This window comes from Falco peregrinus, chromosome 5 (genome assembly GCF_023634155.1).
Source record: "Falco peregrinus isolate bFalPer1 chromosome 5, bFalPer1.pri, whole genome shotgun sequence".
NCBI lineage: Eukaryota > Metazoa > Chordata > Aves > Falconiformes > Falconidae > Falco > Falco peregrinus.
In genome coordinates this window covers 98,371,135-98,397,800 of record NC_073725.1, presented here as the reverse complement: position 1 = coordinate 98,397,800, position 26,666 = coordinate 98,371,135, and the positions used below count along the sequence as shown (strand labels likewise).

The 26,666-nt window shown below is 42.8% G+C and overlaps 1 protein-coding gene across 26 annotated transcripts in view; it reads right to left on the bottom strand.

Annotated features, from left to right (window-relative positions):
• MAGI1 (membrane associated guanylate kinase, WW and PDZ domain containing 1) overlaps positions 1–26,666 on the bottom strand; it is a 355,883-nt gene that overhangs the window by 58,531 nt on the left and 270,686 nt on the right. For 11 of the 26 annotated variants that reach the window (XM_027793294.2, XM_027793300.2, XM_055804179.1 and 8 more), the window contains exons 4-10: positions 20,692–20,898; positions 17,600–17,810; positions 13,979–14,061; positions 10,685–10,723; positions 6,072–6,129; positions 3,650–3,738; positions 2,556–2,648 (exon numbers count right to left, since the gene is read on the bottom strand). In XM_027793294.2, coding sequence (XP_027649095.1) covers positions 2,556–2,648; positions 3,650–3,738; positions 6,072–6,129; positions 10,685–10,723; positions 13,979–14,061; positions 17,600–17,810; positions 20,692–20,898 — 780 coding nt within the window. The remainder of the gene's footprint in view (positions 1–2,555; positions 2,649–3,649; positions 3,739–6,071; positions 6,130–10,684; positions 10,724–13,978; positions 14,062–17,599; positions 17,811–20,691; positions 20,899–26,666) is intronic. The other 15 variants (XM_027793322.2, XM_027793232.2, XM_027793309.2 and 12 more) reach the window with 5 other exon arrangements.

Sequence of the window (26,666 nt, the reverse complement as noted above, 5' to 3'; positions counted from 1 at the left end):
AGATGCTCTGCTCAGACCCCAAGCTGCAAAAAAGCTCTGACTATCAAAGTACAATTCCGTGTCTCAGGTAACAAACACAGCTTGGAGGCAGCGTGCAGCGTGGCTTGGTCCTGTGCTGGTTTCTGGTTCAAAAGACAAGCAGAACAAGCACAGCTTGCTGGCGTCTGCCTACAAATACAGGGGGAACGTGCCCTGCAGTAACAGGATAGCAGCACCACAGGCTGTGTGTCCCACCTACAGCACTCCGGAGGGGATCACATCTTCAATGTGTGTATCTACAAAATCCCAGTTGGGAGAGTGGTGCCAGAGGCACAAGAAGGGGTCCTTGTGCCCATGTCCGCACCAGAAGTGCCATCAGTGGGATAGATGGAAACCCCTGGGCATAGGGTGGGAGGATAGGGAAGCTGGAAATAGCCTGCAAATGGGGAGTGAGAGAAGAGGGAGCAGCGCTGAGAAAGGAAGAGGAAGGAATGGAAGAAAGGAAGGAGTCATCAGTACCAGGACATGTCACTCAGAGTGGTGCTGAGACAGGCTTATGCTCTCCTGTTGCTGCACAATTTCAGCGGAGGCAGTGGAGAGCCGAGTGAGGCTTCTAACATCATCCCCTGCGTGACGGGTCCTTTGCATTGGTGTGCACAGATGCTTGGGCAGCCCTTGCTTCAGCCTGACAGCGTAAAAGGCAGAGGTGGCTTTCACAGATGTCTCCCTGAGGAAGACCAGCATTTTTGGGGCACTCTGATGACATGCCTAATCCCAGATGCCTGGTGGTCAGGGTACCACCCACTGACCTCCCACATTTTTCCTTGCTGCAAGTCTAGATTACTCTAATATACTCTAATACCCCTCGGAAATCCGCTGGGGGCTTTGGATACTGTTAAATTTTGCACATCTGTTTTGGAAGGGCTGATCTGCCACCACCTGCAGCAGAGGGCACTCCCTGGCTCTTCACGGCAGGAGAGGCTGCCTGGGACAGCAGCACCCCTCCCACGCTGGCCTTCGGAGACCATGGCTGACTGCAGAGCATGGGAATATTTCCCAGCTCCTGGGGCCAGCCTTCCCCGTGCTGCTCCAAGCTCTGTCAGGACAATGTGCTCCAGCCACATTCCCCCTCTCTCACCTTCCCCAGTCTCTGGCTCCTGCAGACCAGGGCAATGCCATTCACTTACTGTGCAATTCAGATGTAGCCAAAGATGAAGCCTACTTACAACCACTTGTAACCAGAGAGCACTTGTACTGCAACAAGGTACAAGTGGAAATCTCTGCCCTGGCTGGCAACCTGATCTGGCAGCGTTTCGGCTCATGCTGCAAACTCAGGAATGATTCGTGTCCTGTCTGGTTAGTTAGTTAAGACAAGCAACTGGTCTGTGAGCAGTTGGCCATGCACAGATCATTGACACTAATAAATAAGGCTATAATAGCCCAAAGTACTTGAACATATGTACAACTTCAAAGTAGGTCCATGGTATTTGGACCTATTATCATTCCCTCCTCACGCAGAGCCTCCCTGAGGAGGTTCAAATCAGAATTTTCAGAAATATGATGTAATTTGCCCCTAACATCACCCAGGAGTTTGTGCCTCTTTGCCTTCTGTTATTATAGAAAGTCAGATTCGGCATGGAAGCCTGGTAGCTCTGCAAAGCTCTCCAAATAGCAGAGGATCTCCCTCTTCTGGTGTTTCCCCTAGCTCCTACACCGCACACACACCCCACCCCCACCCCCCAATTTTCATTTGGATTCAAAACACAGAAAAAAGGAAAATACATAAAGTTGCAGATTCATCTATGGCAATACCAGAACCTGGGCTGCTCAGATGTCACAAATGCAACTAAGACACCCAAGCTCTCCAAAACCAAGGTCCTGCCGAACAGCACCAACAACTTATGCACATCACAGCTCCCAAACAGGCTGTCCATTTTCCAGGGCTCTCAAACTACTTTACCTTGAAGTTCTACCTGCCCACAAATGCAGACATGGAGTTACATTGGCTGTGGCTCTTCAACTAAAAAATGACCATGTTAATGCATGTCTGTGTCTTAATCGCAGTACAACAGGGTGAGATCTTGTGCTGCTTTTTGGGAGGGAAAGTTGACCTACAAGAACAGAGAGAAATCTCTGCACTAGATCTTACTATGAGAGTCACATTCTAAACTCAGTAGAATTTAGAAGGTGTGAAAGTCCGATGCTTGCATATCTAGACAGCTCTGTAGAAAAGGGTCTCCTACTTGCACTTGCATCCACCACCATTGCTGGCAAACCCCACCAATGTTGTAACTCATGTCTTCACCATGCCTTTTTAAAGACTTGGAATGCTACACAGAGAACAGTCACAATCTTTTTTTGATGCAGGTAATCTCATTTGCCTCTCGAATTTGGCAAACAACTGTGGTCTCAAAACTAGTCTCAAAATCTATGGGAATTCAGACAAGCACGCATGTGCCCTGGGGTGTGACACTAGTCATGGAAATACTCCCTTTGCTGGTGGCTGAGGGAATTCCATTCTCAGGAAAAAAAAAATCCTTGTTGCACTTTTACAACTGGTTTAACAAGGTTGTTACCTTGCACTGGTGCTTCCCGAACTGCCTCTTGGTTGTTTGAAACATGGTTTGGAGCAGCGGGTGGTGGGAGAGATGGACACTCCTCTGTCCATTCTAGAGAGGGCAGAGAGGGAAATGTTACTCGTTTCACAACAGCACCATGAGCTCCTGCACGTACACACACTGGGAGTGTGGGTTCAAGCAGAGGAGGCATGAGAAGCATGGCAAGAGAGGAAACAGAGTCATGGACAGAGGGAATAAAATGAATGGGATGTCCAAAAACCCAGTTTTGGAGGACTATCTATGTCCAGATCAAGTGATCCATCGGCTGGGACACCCTACCTTACACTCAAACTTGGGACTTGATTTGCATCTACGTGTCCTTGTCATTTATATGCTACCTATTCCCTGTGGCACTCATGGCATCTACGTAGAAGAGCTGATGTTGCAGGAAATGGGGCTGCAGGAGGAATGCTGAAGGCTAAATTATTTTCCCTGTGGATAATAACAGTTCTGAAATAACTTAGTCTGACAGGTACAAAAGTACTAAAACAAACCCATATGCCACAGGCCTCTCACTGCAGTTGGGCTGCATTTAAAGAAAGAAAAACCAAAAAAGCAAAATAAAGGGGGGTGGGGGAAGAAAAGGAAAAAAATATTGTTTTAAAATAATGAAATTACTTCAGATGTTAGAGCTTCACAACATTCAGGAAATCTCTCATGCAGCGGGGTTTCTCTAGTGCACGTGTAAATGCCCACTCCTCATCCCCTTCCAGTGCAGACTGGAACACCAGTTACAGTGAGTAATTTAATGGAGCAGATTAAAGAAGAAAACATGTGTGTGAATTGTATCTGGGAAGCCTAGAAACTTTCCGGAAATAAAGGACTTTAACAGGGGTAAACCAACTATGTTTAGGTGGTTATACGGTTTAGGTTTTCTTCTTTGCTGCATCTTATGTGATGGGCATATGCAACTTTTCCCGTGCGCATCATTTTGCCTTAAAATACTAAGGCCACACAAGGAGGGACAAACACATTGGCATGGTGCTGCCAAGGTGAAGGAGAGCACGTTCCCTCATGGAAACCCCAACCATCATGCCCTCGGTGGTGCCAACCTTCTGGTGCCTGTTGCTGTTGCTCAAGCTGCTTCTTCCTCTTTGCTTCAAGAACTGGGTTTTCATACTGTGTCTTCCGGTTGATGTGGCTGGAGATGAAAGAGAGCAATAAATTAGGAAACCCTTTATGTGACAAGCAGGAATGATAGCCACGCACGAAACTCCTCTGAGGAAAGGAGTAAAATACCAAATATACCCAACAGTAGTGTATGTGGAGCAAGGCTCACCTAGTCATGCCAAAAAGCATATTTAGGAAAACAAGTGGATTCCAGTATGGATATGATGTCTCGAGGAAGAAATGGCTAATTCCTTCAAATACATTACAGTAGTGATCTATCTGTGAAAAATGAGATTAAAGCAGAAAAGGCGCTCTGTCTGATTGCATTTTAAAAGACAGGCTTATATCATCCCTACTTTAAACAGATTCTAAGATGTGCAGTCATTCCCTGGTTCACTAAAGTTAAAAAAATCAACAACCACCAACAAAAAACAAATCAAACCCCAACAACTCGTAACATCCGTCAGCCATCTGATCAATGCACACTATTAACAGGGTGTCTTAAAAATATCTGCCGGAATGCAGACCATGAGCTGAAAAGCTGGGCTCCAAATGGATCAGAATATATTCAGAATCAGCCACCAGCAAACAGTCCCAGTGGAAACCAGCCTTTGGTGAAACTTCAGCTGTACTTCTTGAAAAGCAAGCAGCCCCGCCACAACCACGGCAGACAAGCACCACACTCTGCAGAGGATTAACCATGTTATGGAACCAAACCATGAGCACCATCCACAGGTGCCAGGGAAGTGGGGCAGGTCTGGGGACTCCCTGCAGCTGATGGCTGCAGCCGAGACGAGTGGCTCATCAGCTGTTCCAAAAGCCATTTTTCAATAATGATTTTCAATAATAAAAATTGCATTTTTCAATAGTGATTTTGCTACAGCAGAGAAGCAGGTAGATCTTAGAAAATTCCATTAGCTTAAAGCCCATCTCTGTATCCAGAACAAAGTTTAAAATAGCAAGTTCTTAACGGTATTGTCTCTTGTCCCACACATCTTTATTAAAAACCCTAAACAAACAAATGAACAAAAAACTGCTTTTTTGAAGTAATTATGATAGAAGCACTCAGGACAGTTATGTTGAGAGGTTTTTTCTGCTAAAGATCAGTATTAAATCACCGGGAAAATATTTAATTAATCAAATAAAACAAGTTAACGAGTTCTGTAAAATACTTCCCATTTCAAGGTATCTTCAGAAAGAAAAAATTACAACTACTTTAAAAATTATATCAACTTTTTCATGACACAGTTGTTTCCCAATAAAATCTATTATATAATAACAGAGTGCCTGAATTAGAAGGGACAGAGACAAATGCTCAAATTATAACCATTTTGCTAGCTTACAGATAGTAAGTAAAATAAACTTATGTGTCATTGTTGTTACTTCTCTATTTAATTTCATCACTAAGGAGTGCCACAAAACTAACAGGAATGTATATGCAAAGTGACAGGAAAAAATGCTGTAATGGCCTCTTGGCATGGCATTTAATAGCTGAAAAATATTCTTGATGTCTTTAGTAAATAAATGTCAAGCCTTAATTACACAGTTTGATAACCTTGTTTCCCTAGGCACAGATGGTAGGGTCAGAAATGAGCCAAAGCAGACAGAAACTGTATTCCACATCTATTCTGAGGGCTATCACAAGCCATCCTACTAGACAGGAGTATACACATAATTAAAAATTCATTTTATGGGGTCAGTGATGAAACAAAACTCAGATCTCTAGTTTCCCAAGGGAGTGATCTGACATCTCGATAAAGAAGAAGCTGTTCTAATTGTGGAGAGAGTTCCATTAAACCTGTAATTCATTTCACAACAACACAGCCTGATGCAAGAACCTCTGCTGTGGCTGCTTGGTCACGCAGGCTCACCCATTCCTCCTTTTCAGTGTCTTCCGACTGGTAATAAATCGGTGGCCTGTTTTTGCACACTTGCATTTTGATCATAGCACTATATGAAGGGGATGGGGCTCAGTCAATTGCACACTTGTTAACGTTGTTGGAATAAAAATATTTTGTGAGGTGCTGGGGCTCCTGCACGCCCCAACCCTGGGGTGCTCCTGTCTTCCCTGAACTAGCTACCGCTGGAGCTCAACCCCCTCCCACGGTGCTCCCGTCTCCCTGGAGCCCACTCCCACCCCAGGGTGCTGCTGCCAGAGCCCACCAGAGGATGGGGAATGGCAAGGCAAGGCAGGGCTGCCCCCTGCCCCCCCCCACCCCAGCCCCTACAGCATCCCACAGCCTGTAAGGGGCCAGGGTCTCCTTCTCCTCAGTATGAGATGCTACCAACAAAGCACACAGACCGCTGCAGAGGAGAGCCTTTCTCCACCCAACAGCTACACCAGAACCGGAGAGCAGCACTTACTCTACATAGTAGACACCATATACGGGATCCTCAATTTTCTCCCAACCAGCAGGCAACTCTGGAAATAGAAAAAGCATTACTGAAGCCTCCAATGCAGTCCTTTTTCTGACAGGTAGCTGCTCCTGCTCAGCGTGCAAAACTCATCAGTAGCTCAGACTTTGCTTCAAACACTTTTCAGAACTATCACAGCCTCCTTTTAGAGGCTGGCGTGGTGCAGCACCAACATCACAGCATATGCTACCAGTGCTCTGTTAGTAAATCTGTGGGAAGATGCCCATGCCAGTCAATTTTAGATTTGCTTTTTGCATTAAATGAACAAATGATCAATAAATTTCCTTTCTGGGAGTGCTTCTAATACCCTACTGATTTCACCATCACGGGCAGAGCGGCTGCGGATGGAGCACTGCAGTGGAATTTGATGCAGGCAACAGGCCAGAGGCATTTTAACACCCATCTACAAAGACGGGCAAGATTATGGAAACCAATCTTAGCACACGGACGAGAGGTCACCATCTCCTCCTGTACCAGGGCTCAGCCATTTATGCTCACCACTGCTGAAAAAAGGGTTTTTTGAGTCCTTTCTAGGGGATTTACGTTAACTTGCTCAGCCGTGAGCCCAACACATAAGTGCATCTTGAAACGGGACAAAGTGAATTTAATGTAAATGCCCAGCATATGGAATCCACCCAAGTGGGGCGGGCACACACAGATGTATTTCACTGCGTAGCACTTAATGTAAAACCACATATTGTCATAATCACATGTAACAGAGATTTCCTTTTTTAATTACCATAATTAACAAAAAACAGTTCTAAAGATGAAATTAACATTTGGAAATGTATCCACTTTTGTTCCTGTTGATTTTCTAGACTGCACATAGTACTTTAACTATAATTAGTGAACGTAATAAAACCACTTCAGCATCCAACTGAGGGCTGTGAAAGCTGACTGTATTACTTAAGGGCCTGATCCTTGTCCCACTCATTTAAACACAATGTTGCCGTTGGCTGTGAGCACCAAAATAACCATCCTATTAACAGTAGAGAGTTGTGTGTTTGTGTAATACTGTGAATCAACTCAAAAGAAGACTCAACCATGCTATGGACAGTGCAAGTGTGGTCCCACAGACTGCCCATCAGAGACTCTGCACATTCATTAAAAAAAAAAAAATCAACAAAATCCATTGTCAGATAACACAAGACATAGCACATGTCAAATACCCCATGCAAAATAATTCCTCAAAATTTATCACTATATTGACAAGACTGGTAGTAAATAATCTATATTTGTTTATTATCAAATGCAAAGATTTCTTTTCATTAATGGCATCAATTGCTGAGCCAATACAATTAACAGTGGACCATTAATTAGAATAAATGTAACTATCTAGTTCTGCATTTATAGACTTTCAACTATGTTGCCATAAGGACAGAAATATCTCCAGACTGGAGACGAACAGAATCTATAAAACACACATGGACTAATTATTCAAAGTTTATGTTTGTGTTAAGAACTGGCTGGAGATCAGATGAAATCAATTTTCACGGGTTTTGCTCCACATGTCCCTTATTTGTAGATATAAGGTAGGTTTTCCGTTCTTACCATTATTTTATCCTTAGTGGGTTTAACATCTTTGGATTCCTTGAGACATAAGCAATTAAATGCAAGCCAGTGCTGACTTTGGGGCATAAAAATACTCCACAATTTTATCAACAGAGTGATTTGAAATGAACACTTCAGAAACAGATATTCCTTTACACCCTGCAAGTATATCTGAGAAAAAGTTAGAAAGCTAGAGGCTGATCTTGGAAGTCTTTTTGCAAAGGGAACTCTCTGGTTTGCAAAGGAGTCCCATATGGTGAAAACACTGTGGAACAGGCTTAAAAAGCTTCAGTGCAATTAAATGAAGACCTCGCACGCAATCAGGTAAATCACAAGTTGTGGCAGCCATTTAATTCATTGCACTATGGTAAAAGTAGAACGGTAAAGAGACCAAGCCAGGGGTGGAAGAAAATTAAAAAGCAAATGAGGGAAGGGAGAAGTAATGCACAGATGCCTTAAAATGAGTTTTCCACAAATTTCCTGGCTAAATATCTTTTGTCTATTTTGGACTACTAAGTGTTTTCTATTTTTAAAGTTTAAACAAAAAAATGTTTGCTTCTCTTTGGTTCACAAAAGGTTTCGGTATTAAATTTTATTTTTTCATTTCATTTAAAGAATTTTCACAGAAGGTCAGAAAACCAGCATTTTCCTAACCCCCAAAATGGGATTGTGCCAAAATGTTGCCAGTTTTCTATCTCTGCAGCTTTCCATTTAAGGAACACAGCTCTATATTTTACGAAGTAACAATACACAAAACTGCAGCTTTCAACACATTACTTATTGATGACGTAGATGTGCTTTCCAACTTCTAAAAGCCTCTGAAAGTTCTCTAAAGCAAAAGGCAATATTGTCCATAGTCATGTTGCACGGTCTAGCTTCTTAGAGGCTTTAAATTATTGATCTCTCTTCTCTACCTCTCCTGCCAAACTGAGGATGACCCAGAGCATTAGATTTTATCACAAATATGAGATTTCCAAAAACATACTGCATCATTAGGAGCCTGAGCGAGCCATACGGTTTTAATTTTGGAACATCCATGCAGCACACTGCAGTCTCAGAGTATTTGTCAGTAGGTAAATTCAATGGACAAGTATCCAATTTTACACTTTTAAGCCTCGGATAAAGACATGGTTTCCTACTGAGATGCCCTTGTTTACTATCCTACTCTACAGAGGGGATGGACGGATTCCTAAAAAAGAACTTATCCAACCACGAGGTATTTTAGCTGCACCGATGCATCATATAAAGGAGCTGGAGATGACTGCTTCGGTATACTCAGCTCTTGCTGCTCCCTGTCAAGCCAGGAGGATCCACCCAAGCGTATGCCAAAGTCTGCTCTAAAGATTAAATTTCGGTGTCCTTGTGTACAACCTCTGTTAAAAAGAGGTGATCTATTACTTCACATTCAACCCACCTCTTTGGAAAACAAGAAGTTGTGCCAATGCTTCAAGTTTTAATTTTCTTCTATTTAGAACAGAACCTGTTGATAAGCTAAGGGGGTAAACATCTGGTGCCAACCAGGTTACGCTAACCACAAGTACCGTTTAGGGAACCGGCCGTATGTTCTCATGCCCCCTCCCTAACGCTGCTGTAACTGAGCCACTTGAAAATGTTGTCTTTGCATTGCAATATTTGGAAATCTCAATAGCATATCAATGGGCTGTGACCTCAGTAAAGCTTATCTGCTTTAAAACAAAGGGAACATCTCATGATGTTCGAGCAAAACACTTGTGTATGTTAGTGCCTGCTGAACTGGGGTCAGGCTTATCCTTTAATTAGTTTCCCTGCATCTGGTTTTTGAGCTCTTCTCTTGCACTAGATCCCGATAATCAGACTGAAAGAAGGGAACATTTCCATTTCATTATTGCCTCTAAAATTGCTTTTTTAAAACCTCTCTCTTATTCTAAGCCACCCTTTGTGAAGACCTTCATGAGAAATCTTTGCAGGTTGTTCGTGTGCATCCACCTGCTTCGGATGTTACTTGGTCTCCTGCTGATTATTTGTATGAGCTGCGCATAATGCTAATGTACCACTAAAGTGACTGCATCATTCTTTAAATTGTCATCTTTTTCAAATTCTTGTACTAAAAGAAGTTAGGCCTCCAACATTATTCCAGGCATATTATACAGAAGAACAGTTGCTGGAATAGTATTAAAAGTTCACTCAATAGCTGCTGGCTGCTGGTGCCTTACCAATCACAAACAGGAAGCAGAATACACTTACTTGCAAGTCATTACAGAAACCAGAGGTTAATTCTCTGGTAATACAATCCTTCAGTACACAGAACTATAAACTGTAAATACAGTCCTTTTTAAAAGCAATAATAGACCTAGTGGAAATAAAATCCTATGCAGCCTCTTATGCCTTTCAGCTTTCCAAGTGCACTAGAGCATAGCTGAACAGAAATAACAACTACTTCTACCATCAGTATAAACAGAACGAGCACCGCTGAGATTAGATATCAAGACAGCATTCTTCACAAAAAGATGCAGCAAAAAAAAGCGTACCACATCATTGAAAATCATCTGTTTATAAAATCACCTACTGAGGCAAAATTTTCAGCTGTTTCATTCACAAGCTCAGCAGAAGCATCCTATGTAATACTTAAACTTTCTAAATCACACATTGCTTCTCTTGCCTGATGAAAAAGCATCATTAGCTACTTGATTCCAACTCTGGCATCTACATGCTTTTTCCTGGAGCCAGTGATGTCAATGGAAAAGCCCCTGACTTCTGCAGGGTCCAGGAGGAAGCAGCTTTGAACAAACTTTGCAAGATATTAAGGCCCCCCCAGCATTCTTCACACTCTGAACCAGTACGAAAAACACTGTAGATGTGAAGGTGGGGGAAAATTAATGCTTTGTCTGCTAGGGAATTTTTGCTGATAACCTAGGCTTGTTGAAATAAAAAAACTGAAAGATGCAAAATGATACAAAGGAGAAAGTAAGTAATTAAAGGCTTAAAACAGTGCAGTTGAAGTCAAACATCAAAACAAGAGATGGATGATTTACCTAGTTCACTGTCCAGTTCCTCCGTGTGTACCCCTTCTTCTCCAAGGGAAGAGCAGTAAATGAGACAGAAAAAATTAAAAGAAAATTTCAGATACCAGCACCAAGCAAGAAATTCCCTACAGCAAACAGCAGAACTAGCGCTAATTTTCTGCAGACTGAGCCCCAGCTTTCCATTTATCACACTTTAGTGATCAGAATATTGATGGATCTGATGTGGATAATGAAAGAAGTGGTTGTTGTATTCTCAAAATATCTGTATCAACTGACTACTTCCACGCCACAGTTTGATATGGCAAAGTAATACATTTGTGCTGTTCTCACTGTAGTGAAGCTTCTCCCTCAGGTCTGTACAGTCCAACCTTTGCAATCCATTCTGTAGACACAGGGATCTATCAGAAGGCCAGACCAGAATACTAATGAAGAAATCCAAGAGGAAAACCATGCATCTAAATAAGAACTAATGTAGCAAGGTTTTCATTTGCTAAATTTGCATGCATACAAGGTCCAATTGACTTCACTGTAACTACTCAGATGATTTAAGATAGACATGAAGTTAAGTGCCTTGTTTAACTGGAGGAACAGACCCCCACCGTAATCCAGATGCACTGGTGAGGCATATACAGGAATGCACCAGTTTTAGTGGGACACCTGGGACAAAGATCACATAATTTTTCAAAGACACAAAGCCATCAATATTCACTGTTGCTCCATTTATCATTATCTGCTCCATATTCATAAGTTACCAGTGACACAGATGATTAAAGTATTGCTTAGCCTATAAATAATAATAATGCAGTCTGAAAATGAAAGATGATGACAAAACCAGAACAAAGATGGTAAAAACAATTTTGGACCTAATACAGTAAAGCATAAGCCACGTAAATGAATGATAGAAGCAAACAGAAAATGTAGTGTCACAGCATTGATTTTGAAAATTTGGACACCTAAAAAAACTCAACACTTCCACAACCTGTTTGCAATATATTCTACCAATTAGCATGAAATACAAATTGCAATTTCCTTTGATTGCCCAAACAACTGGAAACGACCAAAAACTTGTTAGGGACACACATCCTGATGAAGAAAAAGCACAAGGCAACTGCACCCAAACAAATCTGAAACGACACCTAACATTTATAAAAACCACAAACAGAATGGGATCAAGCCTGAAAACTCACACACAAACACATCCCTCAAACAAAACAGAGGAGGAGTCCCACTGATTTCAGTGGAAATACACCCCACTATGACCCTTGCCAAGCATGTCCAGCTTCCATGATGCAGTAAAAATAACCTTCTGTCTTCTTTCTGCTCACGTTGTTCTCTGAAATGTAATTATTCTTATGTGCAAAGTAAGAGCAGAGCAGCCAAGCAAAACAGTGCAGTGCATGCACTGCTGTACCTATGAAACAACTGCTTTAGCTACTGAGTGTTAAAAATATTCATTAATGAGCAACTCAGTGAATGAAGTGAAGGGGTGGGGGGAAAATGAAATCAGCTGATTTGAAGGACCTGATAAACAAAAATGCCACTAGTCTGCAAAATGATGAACTTAATTAAATGCAAAAATACCAGCTGTATGTTTCTAATCCCAATAAAATAAATTATTCTAATGTTTGCTTTGTAATTGCTAAGAGGATGAGAGAAAGACTTTCCCTTCTGTGAGGAGACTTAAACCTGTTTCCCAGCGGAGCTCAGCCACCCGTTGTTGACTCCTCCCGTCCCCTGCTCCCTTCCCGGGCTCAGAGCACAGCGCGGGGCACGATGACCCACAGCAGCACGTGCTGCTTGTGGGCATCACTGGGGCTAGCGACGCAGTGGGAGTCTTGCTGGTAGAGAACGCCAGGACAGAAGTTGTACTTCAGGGAAAACCACCCTCTGAAATAGGAAAGCTGATGCTGAGACTCAGCAACCTCCTCTTTAAATTGCCTGCAACGCTTAACTGCAAGGAGGAGGGAGCTTGGCCTGCGTATGCTGTTGTTTAATTTTGTTCCAGTTCTGATTGCACACTGACATATCCATTTTTAGGTGCAGAGCAAGGCCTTCATTAATCCAGCTCATCCCGCTCGCTCCTTGACAGATGACGCCAGTTGCTAAGCACCTGAAGCAGGCGCCAGCTCGGTATGCTGGGTTTCTGCCTGGGCTTTGCACATCCTTGTGGTCTGGGGGCACGCTGCCTTGTGCACTGGGAAGCTGGGGACCTGCTTTATCGTGGCAGCAAAGGTTGCACAAGCAACAAATTCTCCCATCCTGCAAAATCTCACACGTGAAAGGAAGTAGAGGTTGAAAAACTGCATGTGCAAAAATAGTAACAGCAGTTCTAGAGGCCAGATTTGAATCTACCAGTAAAAAGGGACTGAGTTGATTATTTTCCGAAATAAAATCATAATTCTTATTGAGCCGACTCACACCAGTAGGATGTTGATCATATTATGAAAACTAATTTTACAAGGACAGCACCAACTCTGACAAAGTAAACCCTTCACTTTTTAAGGTACGTCTACCATGATAGCACTGTGTTAGCCAAAATCATGCATTAGAATACCATCACCTTTCCTGGTCAGTAGACCAAAATTTCCACACAGGTTTTCCCAAATGTTTAAGTTATTTTCATTGTGATTCCCTTTTTATTCCAGCATCTCTTAAAGGATGCTGAGAAAGAACCTCCTTTAACAGTCCTGCATTTGGCTGCTCTAAATTGGACAGTGGCTTGCATTTCCAACATCTCAAGGAATACAAAATTAGATCAGTGTAAATTTTTAGATGCAAAACTACACTTCCAAACGGGATTTGTTTTCAGTAATCATAACACTAAGTGGACTGTCAGAATTTAACAGCAGAAGCAAAGCAATGGAGTTATTTCTGCTCAAACAAGGAACTAACAACATAACTCTCTCAATTAATGTAAAGCAGGTGGTTGAAGCATAACACAATGGAGCACGTAGAGACTCAGTCGCTTTCCTCCTACACAGTGATCCAAGGAGCCAACACATTAGAAAGCTTTGAGTCTTGTTCAGCATCAGTGACTGTTTAAATGCCTTTGCAAAAAACAGAGGCCTCTTCTAGCACCTCTTTGATGTTTATTAAATGATCTGCCATCTCAATGGCTATTTTACATACACAGACAGTGATTTTACAACAACGTAACGGATGTCTCTATGCACTTACTAATGAACCTTTTTTTTTTTTTTAAGTATTTCTGAACACAGGTTATTGGAAAGGGGAAAAGGAAAGGAAGAAAGCCACCAGAAATAGACCAAGTACACTATTACTTCATTACTTTCAGTTTCTTACCATCATCTTCACATTCTTCTAGAGGCTTCTGCTGTTTGTTCAGGCACCGTGGATCTAGCCAAGATGTTGTTTTTGTGTTATGGCTGGGAACCAAAAATGGAAATATGACCTTTGTTAATAAAGCAGAGCTGAAGTATCAGTGACATAAAAGTATACATCCTCTTTATTATTCAACAGCCCTGAAGGCATACTTTTGCTCCAGAAGAAACAGCATTACAATTTGATGTTTTGCAAACTAGTCTACCAAATCACAAGAATCACAGCATTGAAAACACAAAGGTAAAAAGCAAAAATACAGAAATCAGTATTCCTGACTGGAAGGACACATATGAAAACTGCAGTATTATAATACTAATTTCCAAACTTTTGTCTTCGGTGGTTGGTTTCTTAATTCCAGGAGCTGTCTCTGAGCCATTTTCCTCCTGATGAATAGGGAGAAGTTTCCCTTCCTCCCTAAATCACGTAGTGGTCTTTGTTCTTACGAAAGACCTTTGACATTTGTCTAGATTTGACCCAAGCATTAGTCAAAAACAAAATTTCCAGTGGAAAACTTTTTAATTACACAAATAAAAATGTTCTGTTAAAGCCTTTGATGGAAGTCGAACAGCTTTACTTTCAACTTTTCCTTTCTACAAGTCCCCTGACAGTATCGTGATGCCAGTCCCAGTGGTGAAGGCTGCATAGCAAACAGGCTTAAAATAAATTTTTCTAGACATTATTTTCTCCCATCATTTTGTTTGCATATGCAGACAATCTTGTAATATAATGTCTCTTCTACAACCTGATGTCACCTTAGACATAACCTGCAAAGATACCTTTCCAGTCTCTCAGGTATCACATACCTAGCTTAGCCTTTAACACTGCTTAGCAGTTTTAAGTTTCAATACCACAGTAATGCTATTTACTTCTCCTTCAAGGTTTCAGAGAGGTTTACAAACTTAACCTTAACCTCACAATAGCCACATGAAGCTGGAGATGCTGTAATGAGGGCTACGATCCCTGAGGAATTAACAGCTGAACAGCAAACTTGTATTTTACTGCAAGAAGAGGGGACTGCCCTGCTCCTAGAATCAAAGTGTGTAAATAAAAGGTCCTTGCTTTACACATCCTACTACCCAGCCCTCCCAGTGCAGGATCAGCAAATGTGTTCAGTCCTTTTGTATGCTTTAGAGCAATTAATCGCCAACTAGAAAAATGAACGGCAGAAATTCAGCAAGTCAGGCAAATTAACAGCAATAAAGCAGAGGGGTTCTGTCAACTTATAAATAAGCAAGTCTGTAGTCTAGCTGAGAAAGAGGGCGGTGGGAGGAGAGCAAGAGAATATTTGCATATTTTTTGCAACTTTGTCTTGCTAACCAAAGGCTCACGAAAGTGTAGTTTGTTGAGGCATGAAATATATAGCTGAACACCTTTCAGATCACACACTCGGAAAGGCAGGATTGTATTGAACCTGCAACATGCATACATCTACGTGCAGGGTAATGAGAAGCTGGGATACTTTGGGTAATGAAAACCCCAATTAAAGCACCAGAGAAACATATCTCAAGAGCCAAATTGCTTCAGCTACAAGCCATCAGGATTGGTTATCCGACATAGCTCTGGCCCCACTGGACCTGTGCTGGTTCTGTGCAAGCATCTCAGACGTTCCCACTGTTCCCTTCAGCACCCTGACTGGATAACCCAAAGCGCTGTAGATGATGATACTGACATCTGAGCCAGCTTGGGTCCACACAGCTCATTAGCTTGCTCTCTTAATTTGATACAAATCAAACTAAATTGTTTCTAGGCTCAGGGTGTCCTTAGAATTAATAGAACTGCAGTCATTCAGTGCTGTATCCACACCAACACATTCTTGCACAAAATCACTCCCTATGCGCATGTATCCTCAAAATGGTCAATCTGCACTGCAGGGAAGGAAGCAGTTGGTGTGCTACCAGATTTTCATGTCAGACAGATAGTTGTGTGTGCAGGCTACGTTTTTCCACCACGTATATGATTCCCCTGCAAAAGGTCTAACAAATTATTTAAGGTGCTACAGTCCTGCACTGCTAAGAGAATGCACACACATAGAGAATACAGCAGCCGTGGGGATGGGTTTTGGGGGAACTGGTGGCTGCAGCAAAACCCCTGGCTAAAGCACCTGTAAGGAAGGACAGCAGGGGCCCATGTAGGGACAAAAAAGGGAGTAACTGTCTTCTTGGGCAGCATTTTGTGCTCAAGATCTGTCCTTCTCCAGGGAAGAAAACAGCAGGCTCCATGGACTATTACTCAGCCTGTGTTACATACATTAAAGCGAGCAAGTACGTCAAAGAATGAGGCACCCTGAGGACATAATGAGGGGCAGAATACTGTGTTTGGGATAACGAACACACTTCTGTTTCATCTGATATGCAGCTGATGAGAATTTGCGTTGTGCCTTCTAGATTTTGGCTTATACTAGGGTGTTGGTGGAGCCTCTTGGAGTAACTGGAAAATGGCCTTTTTTACAGCAGCTGTCTCCCAGCTGGTGAAGAGCTGTTGCAGCGCTCTCAGTCCCCCCAGCTCCTCAGATCTTCTGGCAGTCTTCTCTGATGGGTTCCCTTGCCACTGCAGCCAAAGGGAAACCTGCTCTGATAAACCTTCCCTTGGCCCTGTCCAAAAGTCCCCTCTCCTGCCGATGGAGCAGGACTGCTCCCTTACTGGCCTACTCCAGCATAACTCTCTGGAGTACCAGAAGGGGCTTCAGCAGAGGAGGTTCTTCTGTGCTAAGTGGCCACTGGCTTCTGGTACACAGACAGAGGATATCAGTTTCCAAGACCATATTAAACAGACCATCAAATCCAAAATCAATTCCTCACCCCGCTCCTCTACTTAGGCAGCTAAGGGCTTGAGTTGCAAAAGCTAATTGAATTTTAATGTCTAGCTAAACTCTGTGCAAGAAATCCCTTCCACTAACGGGTCCCATTTTATAAGTTACTTCTATCTCAATAAATCTAGATGAGTATCATTAGAGACTATTATTTATGGCATGAAAAAAAATCAATATCTTCATAGAACTGCTGACAGCTCTCAGCTCTTAGGCAAAGACAGCAGAGCACGAGGTACCGCTTTTCCAGACTTACTGTGCCTACTCGGCACTGAGCTATGCCTTCTGCAAAACACTGGAGCTTATTAACACATTTGGCCCATTTGCTCTGACAAGAGGTCAACACACAGAGTCCATTCCCTGGCTCTGCCACCGCCCCGGCACCTGATGCAGGAATTCTCCCTGCTGCATTATGCGCAGAGGCAGGCTCCAGAAACCAAGTCTCAGCCCTTTCAATTAGGAGTTTTCATTCCACCCGTTAAAACAACTGGCCCACATTTTACAAATGTCTGTTGCTATTCTAACTACCTTCACAAAACAAGCAAATTCCCTCTGCCTTTGAACTCAGGAGTAATTTGGATGTTAATCCAATCAGGAAATGCAAAACCTCTTCAGAAGCACTAAGGAACTTAACAGCTCTGCAACATAACTCTATACACTAAATATTTAATACACACACGAAATGTCTCCATGGAGGTTTTCTTATGCCCAAAGAGAGAGGGAGAGAGATAGAATTAGAACAAAAAAAAAAAAAAAAAAAAAAAAAAGTGCTTTACTCTATAAAATAGACTTCTCCGTTCTCGGTGTAGGCCATCTCCCAGTTTTCCGGCAGAGGACCTAGGTTATCCTCGGCAGAAGGAGGTAGGTATTGAGGGAGGTTCTGAGATGGTTCCGTGGTGGGAACGTTGGTGTGGCTATCAATTGCAGATGGTGGGGCTGTCTCTCTTACAGTATGTGTATTTCGCTCGTCTTGGTCACCAGACTCTGCTGTAGAATAAAAAGAGCAAAAATATCATCAAAAAACAGTCTTTTTCTCTTCCCTTTTGCTTCCCTGGGTTTATCCTTACAGCTTTCCTTTCCTTGCTTTTCAATGCACAAGAGGCAGCAAGAGATGAACCCCGGGTAAAGACTCTGCAGCCTTTTTGCCGGCAGGGATGAGCTTGCTTTGCCCACGCGCTGCAGCCAGCGCCGAGCCGAGCTGTGATCAGCTCCCCTGCTCGCTTTGACGGGCCCTGCGGAGGTACCAAAGCTTTCCCAGCTGTCTGAGGCCAGGGCTTGCTGATGGAGACAACTTCAACGGGCTTCTGAGCAGGCTTACAGGTTTGCTCCCGCAGTGCCAGTTGTGGGACAGGGATTAGCAGAATAAAATTTCCTGTTTGAAGAACGATCAAAAAGGGAGATTTTTACAAGTGCAGGCGGTAGCCAGAAGCTTGAAGTCAACAAGCTAATGGTGAACATCTTTAGTGCAGTGCTTTTTTTTTTCTTTTTTAAATTAAAAATTAAAATGAATGTCAGCACTACACCATGTGTCCACATGTTGCTGCTCACTAGTGATGTTCTTGCTGTCTGAGGAGGTTTATTCTGTGGCTCATCACTGTATCCTACCAGTCAAAGTCACTCAGGAGTATTTTATGATGTATCTGGCCCTTCTCCCTTAAAGGAAACATTCTTATATCAGTGCTGTTTGGAGCTGTATCCATGAGACAGTGCTGCTCATTCCTTCCAACCCCAATCACAGTAAATGCTCTCCAAAAACCAGGCCTGTGCCCCTAACTCCTTCACAGAGAGGTTTTGGCAACAACAGACAAATTCTAAAATTACTCCTGTGTCGACCAAAGGGATTTTCTCTGGTTCTTGAAGGTGCTGAAAATTTATGGAAGTGCTTCCAAATCACCTGAGGCCACCAGTCAGCCTCCGGTACACACAGCAGGCAACACACCGAGCAAAAGACAGAGAGATCAGCATCACACTGCCCAGTCCCCAGCAGTGGGACTGAAAGGGCTTCACAGCCAGGACCTCGTCTCTGCTCTCTAGACCATAGACCATGGACCTCCTCAACTCACAGCCCTGGTTTTTGGGAGGGCTGTTAACTGCAGCTCCTGCACTATTCTAGTCTGTGTGCTGCCATTGCAGAAAGGGAAGATGCTGAAAATAACTAACTGGGAGATGAGGGAAGAAAAATATCTGGACTATACCAGTTCCCTCAGCTGCCTTCCTGGCATTCAATATTTTTAGGTAGAAGATGACAAGATAAAGAAGCATGAATGAATCATCGCCAGCTAAAGCCTCAGAGTGTAAACATGCCAAACTCTGGAAAACACAAGTCATTGAGAGGTCTTCTAAGGAAGCTGGAGCATTTTAATATGGCTAGCACGTCTACGTGTGAAATAAGCATAAGGAATCACTTTGGTATATGAGAAATAACTCTTTTCTTGATTCTGTGCCCATTTAATGGAGGCAAGGGGCCAGGGCGTGATAACACTGCGACAAATGAGCTGCATCTCCCAATATTTCATCTTGTGAAGGAAACAAAGCAGCGAAACGATGCTCAAATTAGTTCAGAGGCACCAAACTGAGACGGGCAGCAAGGAGGTCAAACAGCACCTCCCACCAGCTTCCTCCCAAAATCAGATCTTGTTGACAAGGGCTGAGGTTGCTGCCATGTCACAACATAGAACACAGAACAGAACTTTGTAAAGGAGCTGGTAAGCAGAGACAGAAACTCCAGCCTGGGAGGGATTAGCCCAGCCAGGAGTGACTTGGGTTGGAAATACGTAACAGGCAGCAGCCCAGCACAGCACAAGCCTCAAAGCCATTTGCCAGTCTGGCCCAGAGAGGGCCAAAACTACACCTCTGTCTAAATCCTTTTAGAGCTCTACACAGACTTTAGAGCCAGGACTTTGGCAGGTAGGAACTAGCATGACAGTTTCTATGACCTACCAGAGGCTGGGAAGGGAAATTGTCATGGTGGTAAGAAGTGACCAGAGGATGACAAAGGACCTAGTGCCAGTAGTGATGGTGAGCACCCACAGCAAGCGAAGGCTTGAAGGTGTGGATAATGCTCCCTGCTAAGTGCTTACCTCAAAGGGATCAAGGAAGACGAATTCAGTGCTTGAAACTGAGCTGAGGAAGTAATGCTCTAAGCGCTAACAAATACCAGGATTGCAGACATGGGGAAGAGCTCTTGCTCCTCAGAGCTTCACAAACTTCCAGTTGATTTCTGTGGAAACTCAACTGATCTTCAATATTATTTTGCTGTGAATCTGCCTGCACAGCACTTGACTTTAAATTGCAGAAGTTTCCAATGATCTCTCAGCTCAATGGTAGCCACAGTGGGACTGAGATCTGTGCTCAGCAGGACACAAGGCCTGCATAAAATACAAAGTTTGCACCCATGTTTCATACCTCACTCCTACAGCAAGCAGCCCTCACTTAGCTGGAAGGTATCTAGGAGAAGAGCACCTAGTAATTGTACGTCATGAGTATCTCTAGATGCAAGGAAGGGGAAAGGACAGAAACTTATTTAGAAAGAAACAATAAATAATTTCAAATGTAATCCTGGATGAGTAATTTCATACTGTTTGTAACTATCAACCATATCGCAAGACATCCTTGAACTTTCTGCAACTATTCCCCATTTTTTTCTCATCCAGCTCAATCCCACAGTGACTTTTTAGACAATACAATGATGTATGTGACTGTCCACACCTGGACATCTGCCATTCAGGTGTTGTTGGCCAGTTCTGTCTGGCACCAACAGCTTTGCAGGAAACCCATTAAAAACAACCCCTCCCCCCCCAAAAAAAATCCCCCTCCGAAAACCTTCCCCATGTATCCTAACTGATGGACCACGGAACTTATGTTTTACCTGTGAAGCTACTGCTCATTTCAGGTACATCATCCTCTTCCTCATTCTCTGTATGCACTATGCCAGCATTTTGCATATCATTGTAAGACTTGGTTCGCTTTGGAGTCGACTGCTTGGAGCCACACTGCAGGTTTTGCAAAGCATCAGTGGAAGTCACTTTCCCACTGAGGGGCTGGCTGGGAGGCTTGGGCGTTCCATAATAGTTACCTAGGCAATAGAAACACATTTGCATCTTCAAAAGGGAACAGTTTATAGCAGCAAGTTTTCTATTTTATTTTATTTTATTTTCAGTTCCATTAAATTTTCTGTCTCTCACCAAAAGCAAGTAAATATACTAATACACACCATTCCCCTTTTTGGGGGCGCACATTTCATCTCTAGAGCAGACACAGAAATATTTCTTGCCTTTTAAGTTATTGCTGTTGAATCTAAAAGGAGAAGCAACAGTTGCATTGTTTAGGTGCACTGAGCGTACAAGGGCTAAAACAAAAGGCAGTCACGGTGAACAGCAAAACTTCATCTCGTCACATCTGAATTTCAATTAGCAGCCTTTTTACATGTGTGCACCCACACAGTGCTGTGGCAGATCTGGAGTGAGCCCTGCAGAAAATAAAAAATTCATGACTGCTATCACCAAGAGAAGTGATAAAAGGCTCGATGGCCTGCTTTAATACACAGGTTCTTTTAGGGTGGATGTTGCACTTAAAAAGCAAAAACTGTTCTCTCTCTCTGAAGGAAAACTTTGTCAAAGGATAGAAAAGAAAAGACACCACGTGGCATCACTTTCTTCAAAGAGGAAACTCAGCAGTTGGGTCAACTTGGGTAGAAGGGAACAACCAGACCTTAAAGCAAAACCTGAAGTGACAAAGATGCACCCAGAGTTAATGCAACACACAGCTCTGGGCAGCCATCGCCAGAGGTGACAGAAACAGTGCAAAGTGCTTGGGATGCTTTGTTGTCATTTTAACTGGCCATGGAAGAAATACAGAATAAGTGCAGATTCACTGATGCCGGAACCGCCTGGAGGTATTGCACCGTTCCTGTTTCACTTCACCTCAAACACCACAGTAGGGCTCCATTTGCTCTGAAATGCTCCACAGGAACCTCAGGTCTGGAATCAGTTCCCGCAGTGCTGGGCATTACAGCAATTCAGACCTATTGCAAGGTGCATCTTTTACGTTTTACACAATGATCTGTGATATACAACATAAAACTCCTCAGAATTTTCCCTTTCAGGAATTATATTAAATTTTATTTCGCACCTTTGGATTCCAAGGGTGGACTTAAAAATTCTCCCTATACTCTCTGCTATGACAAAATATAAAGGATGCCCTCCTGTATTACTTCAACTGTGGCAGCAGCACAAAATTCTTGTCTAATATACACACATATTTGATTACACGCTTCATCTATCTCCACAGTCTATGTAGAACTTGAAAGCTCTATTTTTCATTTTTTCAGTGCATATTTTGTTCACCCACTGCAGGAGATCAGGTTTGAGACCATCTAAGGAACCTGAAGTTGCACAAGTCCACAGGACTCAATGAGATGCATTTGCAGATCCCAAGGGAACTGACTGATGAAGTTCTATCTTCATAGAATAAAGCCACTATCCATTGTATTTGAGAAGTTGTGGAAGTCTAGTGAAGTTCCCACTGACTGGAAAAGGGGAAATATAACCCAGGGAACTACAGGCCAGTCAGTCTCACCTCTGCGCCCAGCAAAATCATGGAGTAGATCCTCCTGGAAACTATGCTAAGGCACGTGAAAAATAAGGAGGTGATCGGTGACAGCCAACATGGCTTCACTAAGGGAAACCATGCCTGATAAATTAGGTGGCCACCTACAACAGGATTACAGTGTTGGTGGATAAGGGAAGAGAGCTAACATCATATACTGTCATGCATGACATCCTTGTCTCTAAACTGAAGAGACATGGGTTTGACAGATTGTCCACTTGGTGGACAAGGAATTGCTGGATGGTCGCACTCAAAGAGTTGTGGTCAATGGCTCAACGTCCAAGTGGAGACCAGTAAGCGTGGTGTTCCTCAGGGCTCAGTATTGGGACCAGCGCTATTTAACATCTTAGTAGGTACAGAGACAGTAGAATCAAGTGCACCCTCAGCAGGTTTCATGATGACTCCAAGCTGTGGGGTGCAGTTGACACACTGGAGGGAAGGGGTGCCATCCAGAGAGATCCCGACAGGCTCAAAAGGCGGCCCTGTGCACACCTCATGAAGTTCAACGGGACCAAGTGCAAGATCCTGCACATGGGCCAGGGCAATCCCAAGCACAAATACAGGCTGGGCAGAGAACGGACTGAGAGCAGCTCTGAGGAGAAGCACTTGGGGGTATTGGTTGACAAGAAGCTCCACACAACCCAGCAATGTGTGCTCATAGCCCAGAAAGCCAACGGTATCCTGGGCTGCATCAAAAGACATGTGACCGTTCTATGATTCTATGATAATTACACTATATATTTAATATCCATTCTCCAAAAAGTATACACGCCCCTTTATTAACACTGTTACACTAGATGGAAACCACGTGTCAAAGGCAGATTGTGTGAAGGCACTTTAAAACCTCATCTCTGCTAAAAAAGATCTTTTAGCTTATTTTTATACAGATGCATGTGTATTTTTGTTGCAGAAGCCAACAGCATCATTCATAGACTGAGATACAGCACTGAGTTTAAAGTTAGTCAAGCAGCTCTGCATTGACCTGCCTCAGTGCTGTATGCAGTATTTCCAGTCACTCAGTGCAGTTCATACTGTCAGCCATCACACACTTGAGGTTCCAAATGACATACCCTTACTTCAGTTTGAAGTACTAGTTCTTAATCTCAACTCCTCTTTAGCTGACTGCATTACCTTTCCCGTTAGAGCATCTAAGTCCCTTACAACCCTGAACCTGCATGGGCTGTCAGGTTTAGGGTAAGATCACAGGGATCATACCTGCCTCAGCACTTGCAGAACTCAGCCTGTGACTCTGGAAGGTCTCTGGACACATCAGGAGCAAGGGAGACCAGGAATCACCCTGGCTCAGGCTGGCAGAGTCCGTCTGGGAAGACCACTTCAGACACATATTGCTACCTTTCCCCTGCACTGCCTCCCAAGAAGAGAAAAAGTCTTTCTTGCAGAGCTGAGGCTGGAGAAGTCTGAGTTGCTCCCGCCTCCATGGTTTTACAGCTGGAGTGCTAGGACAGCAACACGTGCAGGTTTGTCTTAACAAGGTGTGCTCGAGCCTGTATACAACATCGCGGATTCCGCTCCATAGGAGCAGCAACGCTCTGCAATGCTTTCATCTTCTGTTCATTTCAGAATCTTAAATGTACATTGATACATAATTTATAGGGAGAAGGAAATTACTTCTTCTGGAAAGAGCCTCTAATGGGGATGGAGGCTCCTCAAGCAGGTTGCAGTCTCTGCTAGAGAAATTATTCTTATGCTCTACATACTGCAGGGCTGGTTCATACAAGACGAGGAGGAATAGGGGAGAGAAAGCGCAAAGGGGAAATACAAAGGTAGGTAGGCAGAAAAAGTATAATCAACCCTACTCCCATTCTATCCCCTTCGGCATTTCTCCTAAGAATGCTGCTAGTTTGGGGTTCAGGTTTTTGTTTGTTTAGGGGTTTGTTTTTATTTTCCTTCCCCCCCCGACAAAATGTGTATTTTCTAAGGATGTTAACTGCTAAGCAGAGAGAGCCACTTGCGTGCCATATTAGTGAGAACAGCTTTTACTTATGGCACTGTACATGACTATTTTGTCCAAAATTTATTTCAGGTCTGTTGTAAATGGTTAAATCTTTTTGCAATGGATGCAACAAAGTGAAGGGAGGGGATACATAGATGTTGCTAGTGTGGGGTTTTGTTTCTTCTGGATAGGAACATGGCACAGACGTTACCACCTCTCCACCAATTGCAGAGAAATACATTATTTTATTTTTAAGTTTTGCTCCTTTTCAGTTCCTCTAGCAAAAAGCAAGGCTGGAGTTCCTAACAGTCCTCAGCAGAAAACCAGGCTTCTCTATTTCAGATTTGCTTACCCTGAAATCATTAGTCACGTTTCAAACCAGCCATGGTTGTTGTTACTATTAGTCAGTAATTATTTCCTACTGAAACAGTGTGCTGTCTTAGAGGATCCCTACAAGTAGATATGAACACATACAACGAGCAAATAGGAATCTGAAACTGAGCATAGCTCTGCACGTGTGGGGTTTGTTTTACGGAATATGGGAAATGCAGCTATTGGGGCTGAACTTTTCTTTTTCCTCCACAGGAGGCAGATTCAGTCCGAGTCAGTATTCCAGAAAATCACAGCTCTTCCTTCAGATTTATACAAGGACATACATGTTTGGAAAACAACCCAGTTCATGATGCGAAAGTGCAAAAGCAAGCTCCAACTCAGCTTCCAGGTGACATGGAGAATGAGAGAAAATGGAAATACTCTTTTCGTCATGTTTGCTGGATGCAGTCAGATCTATTTCTCTTCTCTAAGCAGTTCTTTACGAAGACATGGCATGTGGGCCTGGGCATGGGGGCAGACACATCATTAGGAGGGACTGGCACAAAATTATCTTCAAAACTCAGCTTTAATCTTAGAAATTGCAGAGATAAAATATTTACCCTGTGACTCAGAAATCCAAACGTGCACCATTAACAACTGACAGTGAACAGCCCAGCAAGAGTTTTAAAACACTCAGACTCAACATTATTTGTTCAAATTAAATCTGTCAGTGTTTATGAAAAAACATACATTTAAAAATATGCCTTAACAGTGTTTTGTGAGCCACTTGTAAGCCTAAAGAACGGGCTAACTTCATAGCTAGTGTAATTTGTACTGAATATCCAATCAGCTCTAATTATTAACAGCATGTTACATGTGCATACACAAGCATCTGTCATCCCAGAGGATCCCAAAACATTTTCTAAAGTTAGCACAGTAGTTATGGCAGGACTCCCCGGGGTGCTGAGCTCAGGTGAATCTCTGCAAAACTTCTGAGGGCTGAGCCCCTAACGTGATGTCCCAAAGCTGAAGAAGAGCAGCCTGTCTCCCCGACAAAGGAGATTCCTTGATCAAGACAGCAGGAAAACCTCTACTTTTCTGTGGAAATGCTGGTTCTGAAGCAGCCAGCCTGGCAGAACACAGCCCTTTCCCATGTCTGATTCCTATGGGAACCAGGCTTCTAAGCTTTACCTTCTTCCCAATCACATTTGGATCCTGCCTGCAGCGACTGAATTAATAGCTAATAATAATGCATTCACTCAGCAGATGCACATACCATTAAACTGAATTCCTTGTCATCACCTTTCCCTAACCCTTACTTTACTCAGTCCCTTGGTGCTTAAAACTTACTTAACCACAACTTAAGTTTGATGGCAGCTTTTGCAGCCAAATCCATGACTTAATCCACATGCTCTAAACTGCTGCTCAGGAGAGTGCAAAAAAGTAACAATAATAATGAAAAAAAAACAGAATAGCTATTTGGAATGAGTTGATTTCTTTTCATCTCCTTATCTCTAAGTGTCAGCAGCTTACACATTTTAGCATCATGCACAGTAATTAGACTTTGGTAACAACTAATCACAACAATAAGACAAGTTCTCATCATCCTAACACTTCTTCCTCTGCCAATTCAAGCAGTGATCATAACCAATGAAAGCAATCTAGAGCAGCTTCTACCCTGTCCTGCAGTGTATGAATTAAAGCAATGCTGTCAGCCAAGAGAACTTTCTTTTTCAATTTTAGAAACATAGTAGTAATGGAAAGCTTGTTTTCTGTTTTGAAATAACAAAACAATCTTATTAAATATTTGCCTGATGGGCCGTAAATTCACAAACACCCTTCAGTTTTTTACGTGACCTGTAATTTGAAATGTACTTCACAAAAATACACCAATTAGCTACCCTTAAGTAAAATAACTATGAATCTAATCCGCAAAATTCACCATTCAATTAATTTCAAGTGGAAAGGAC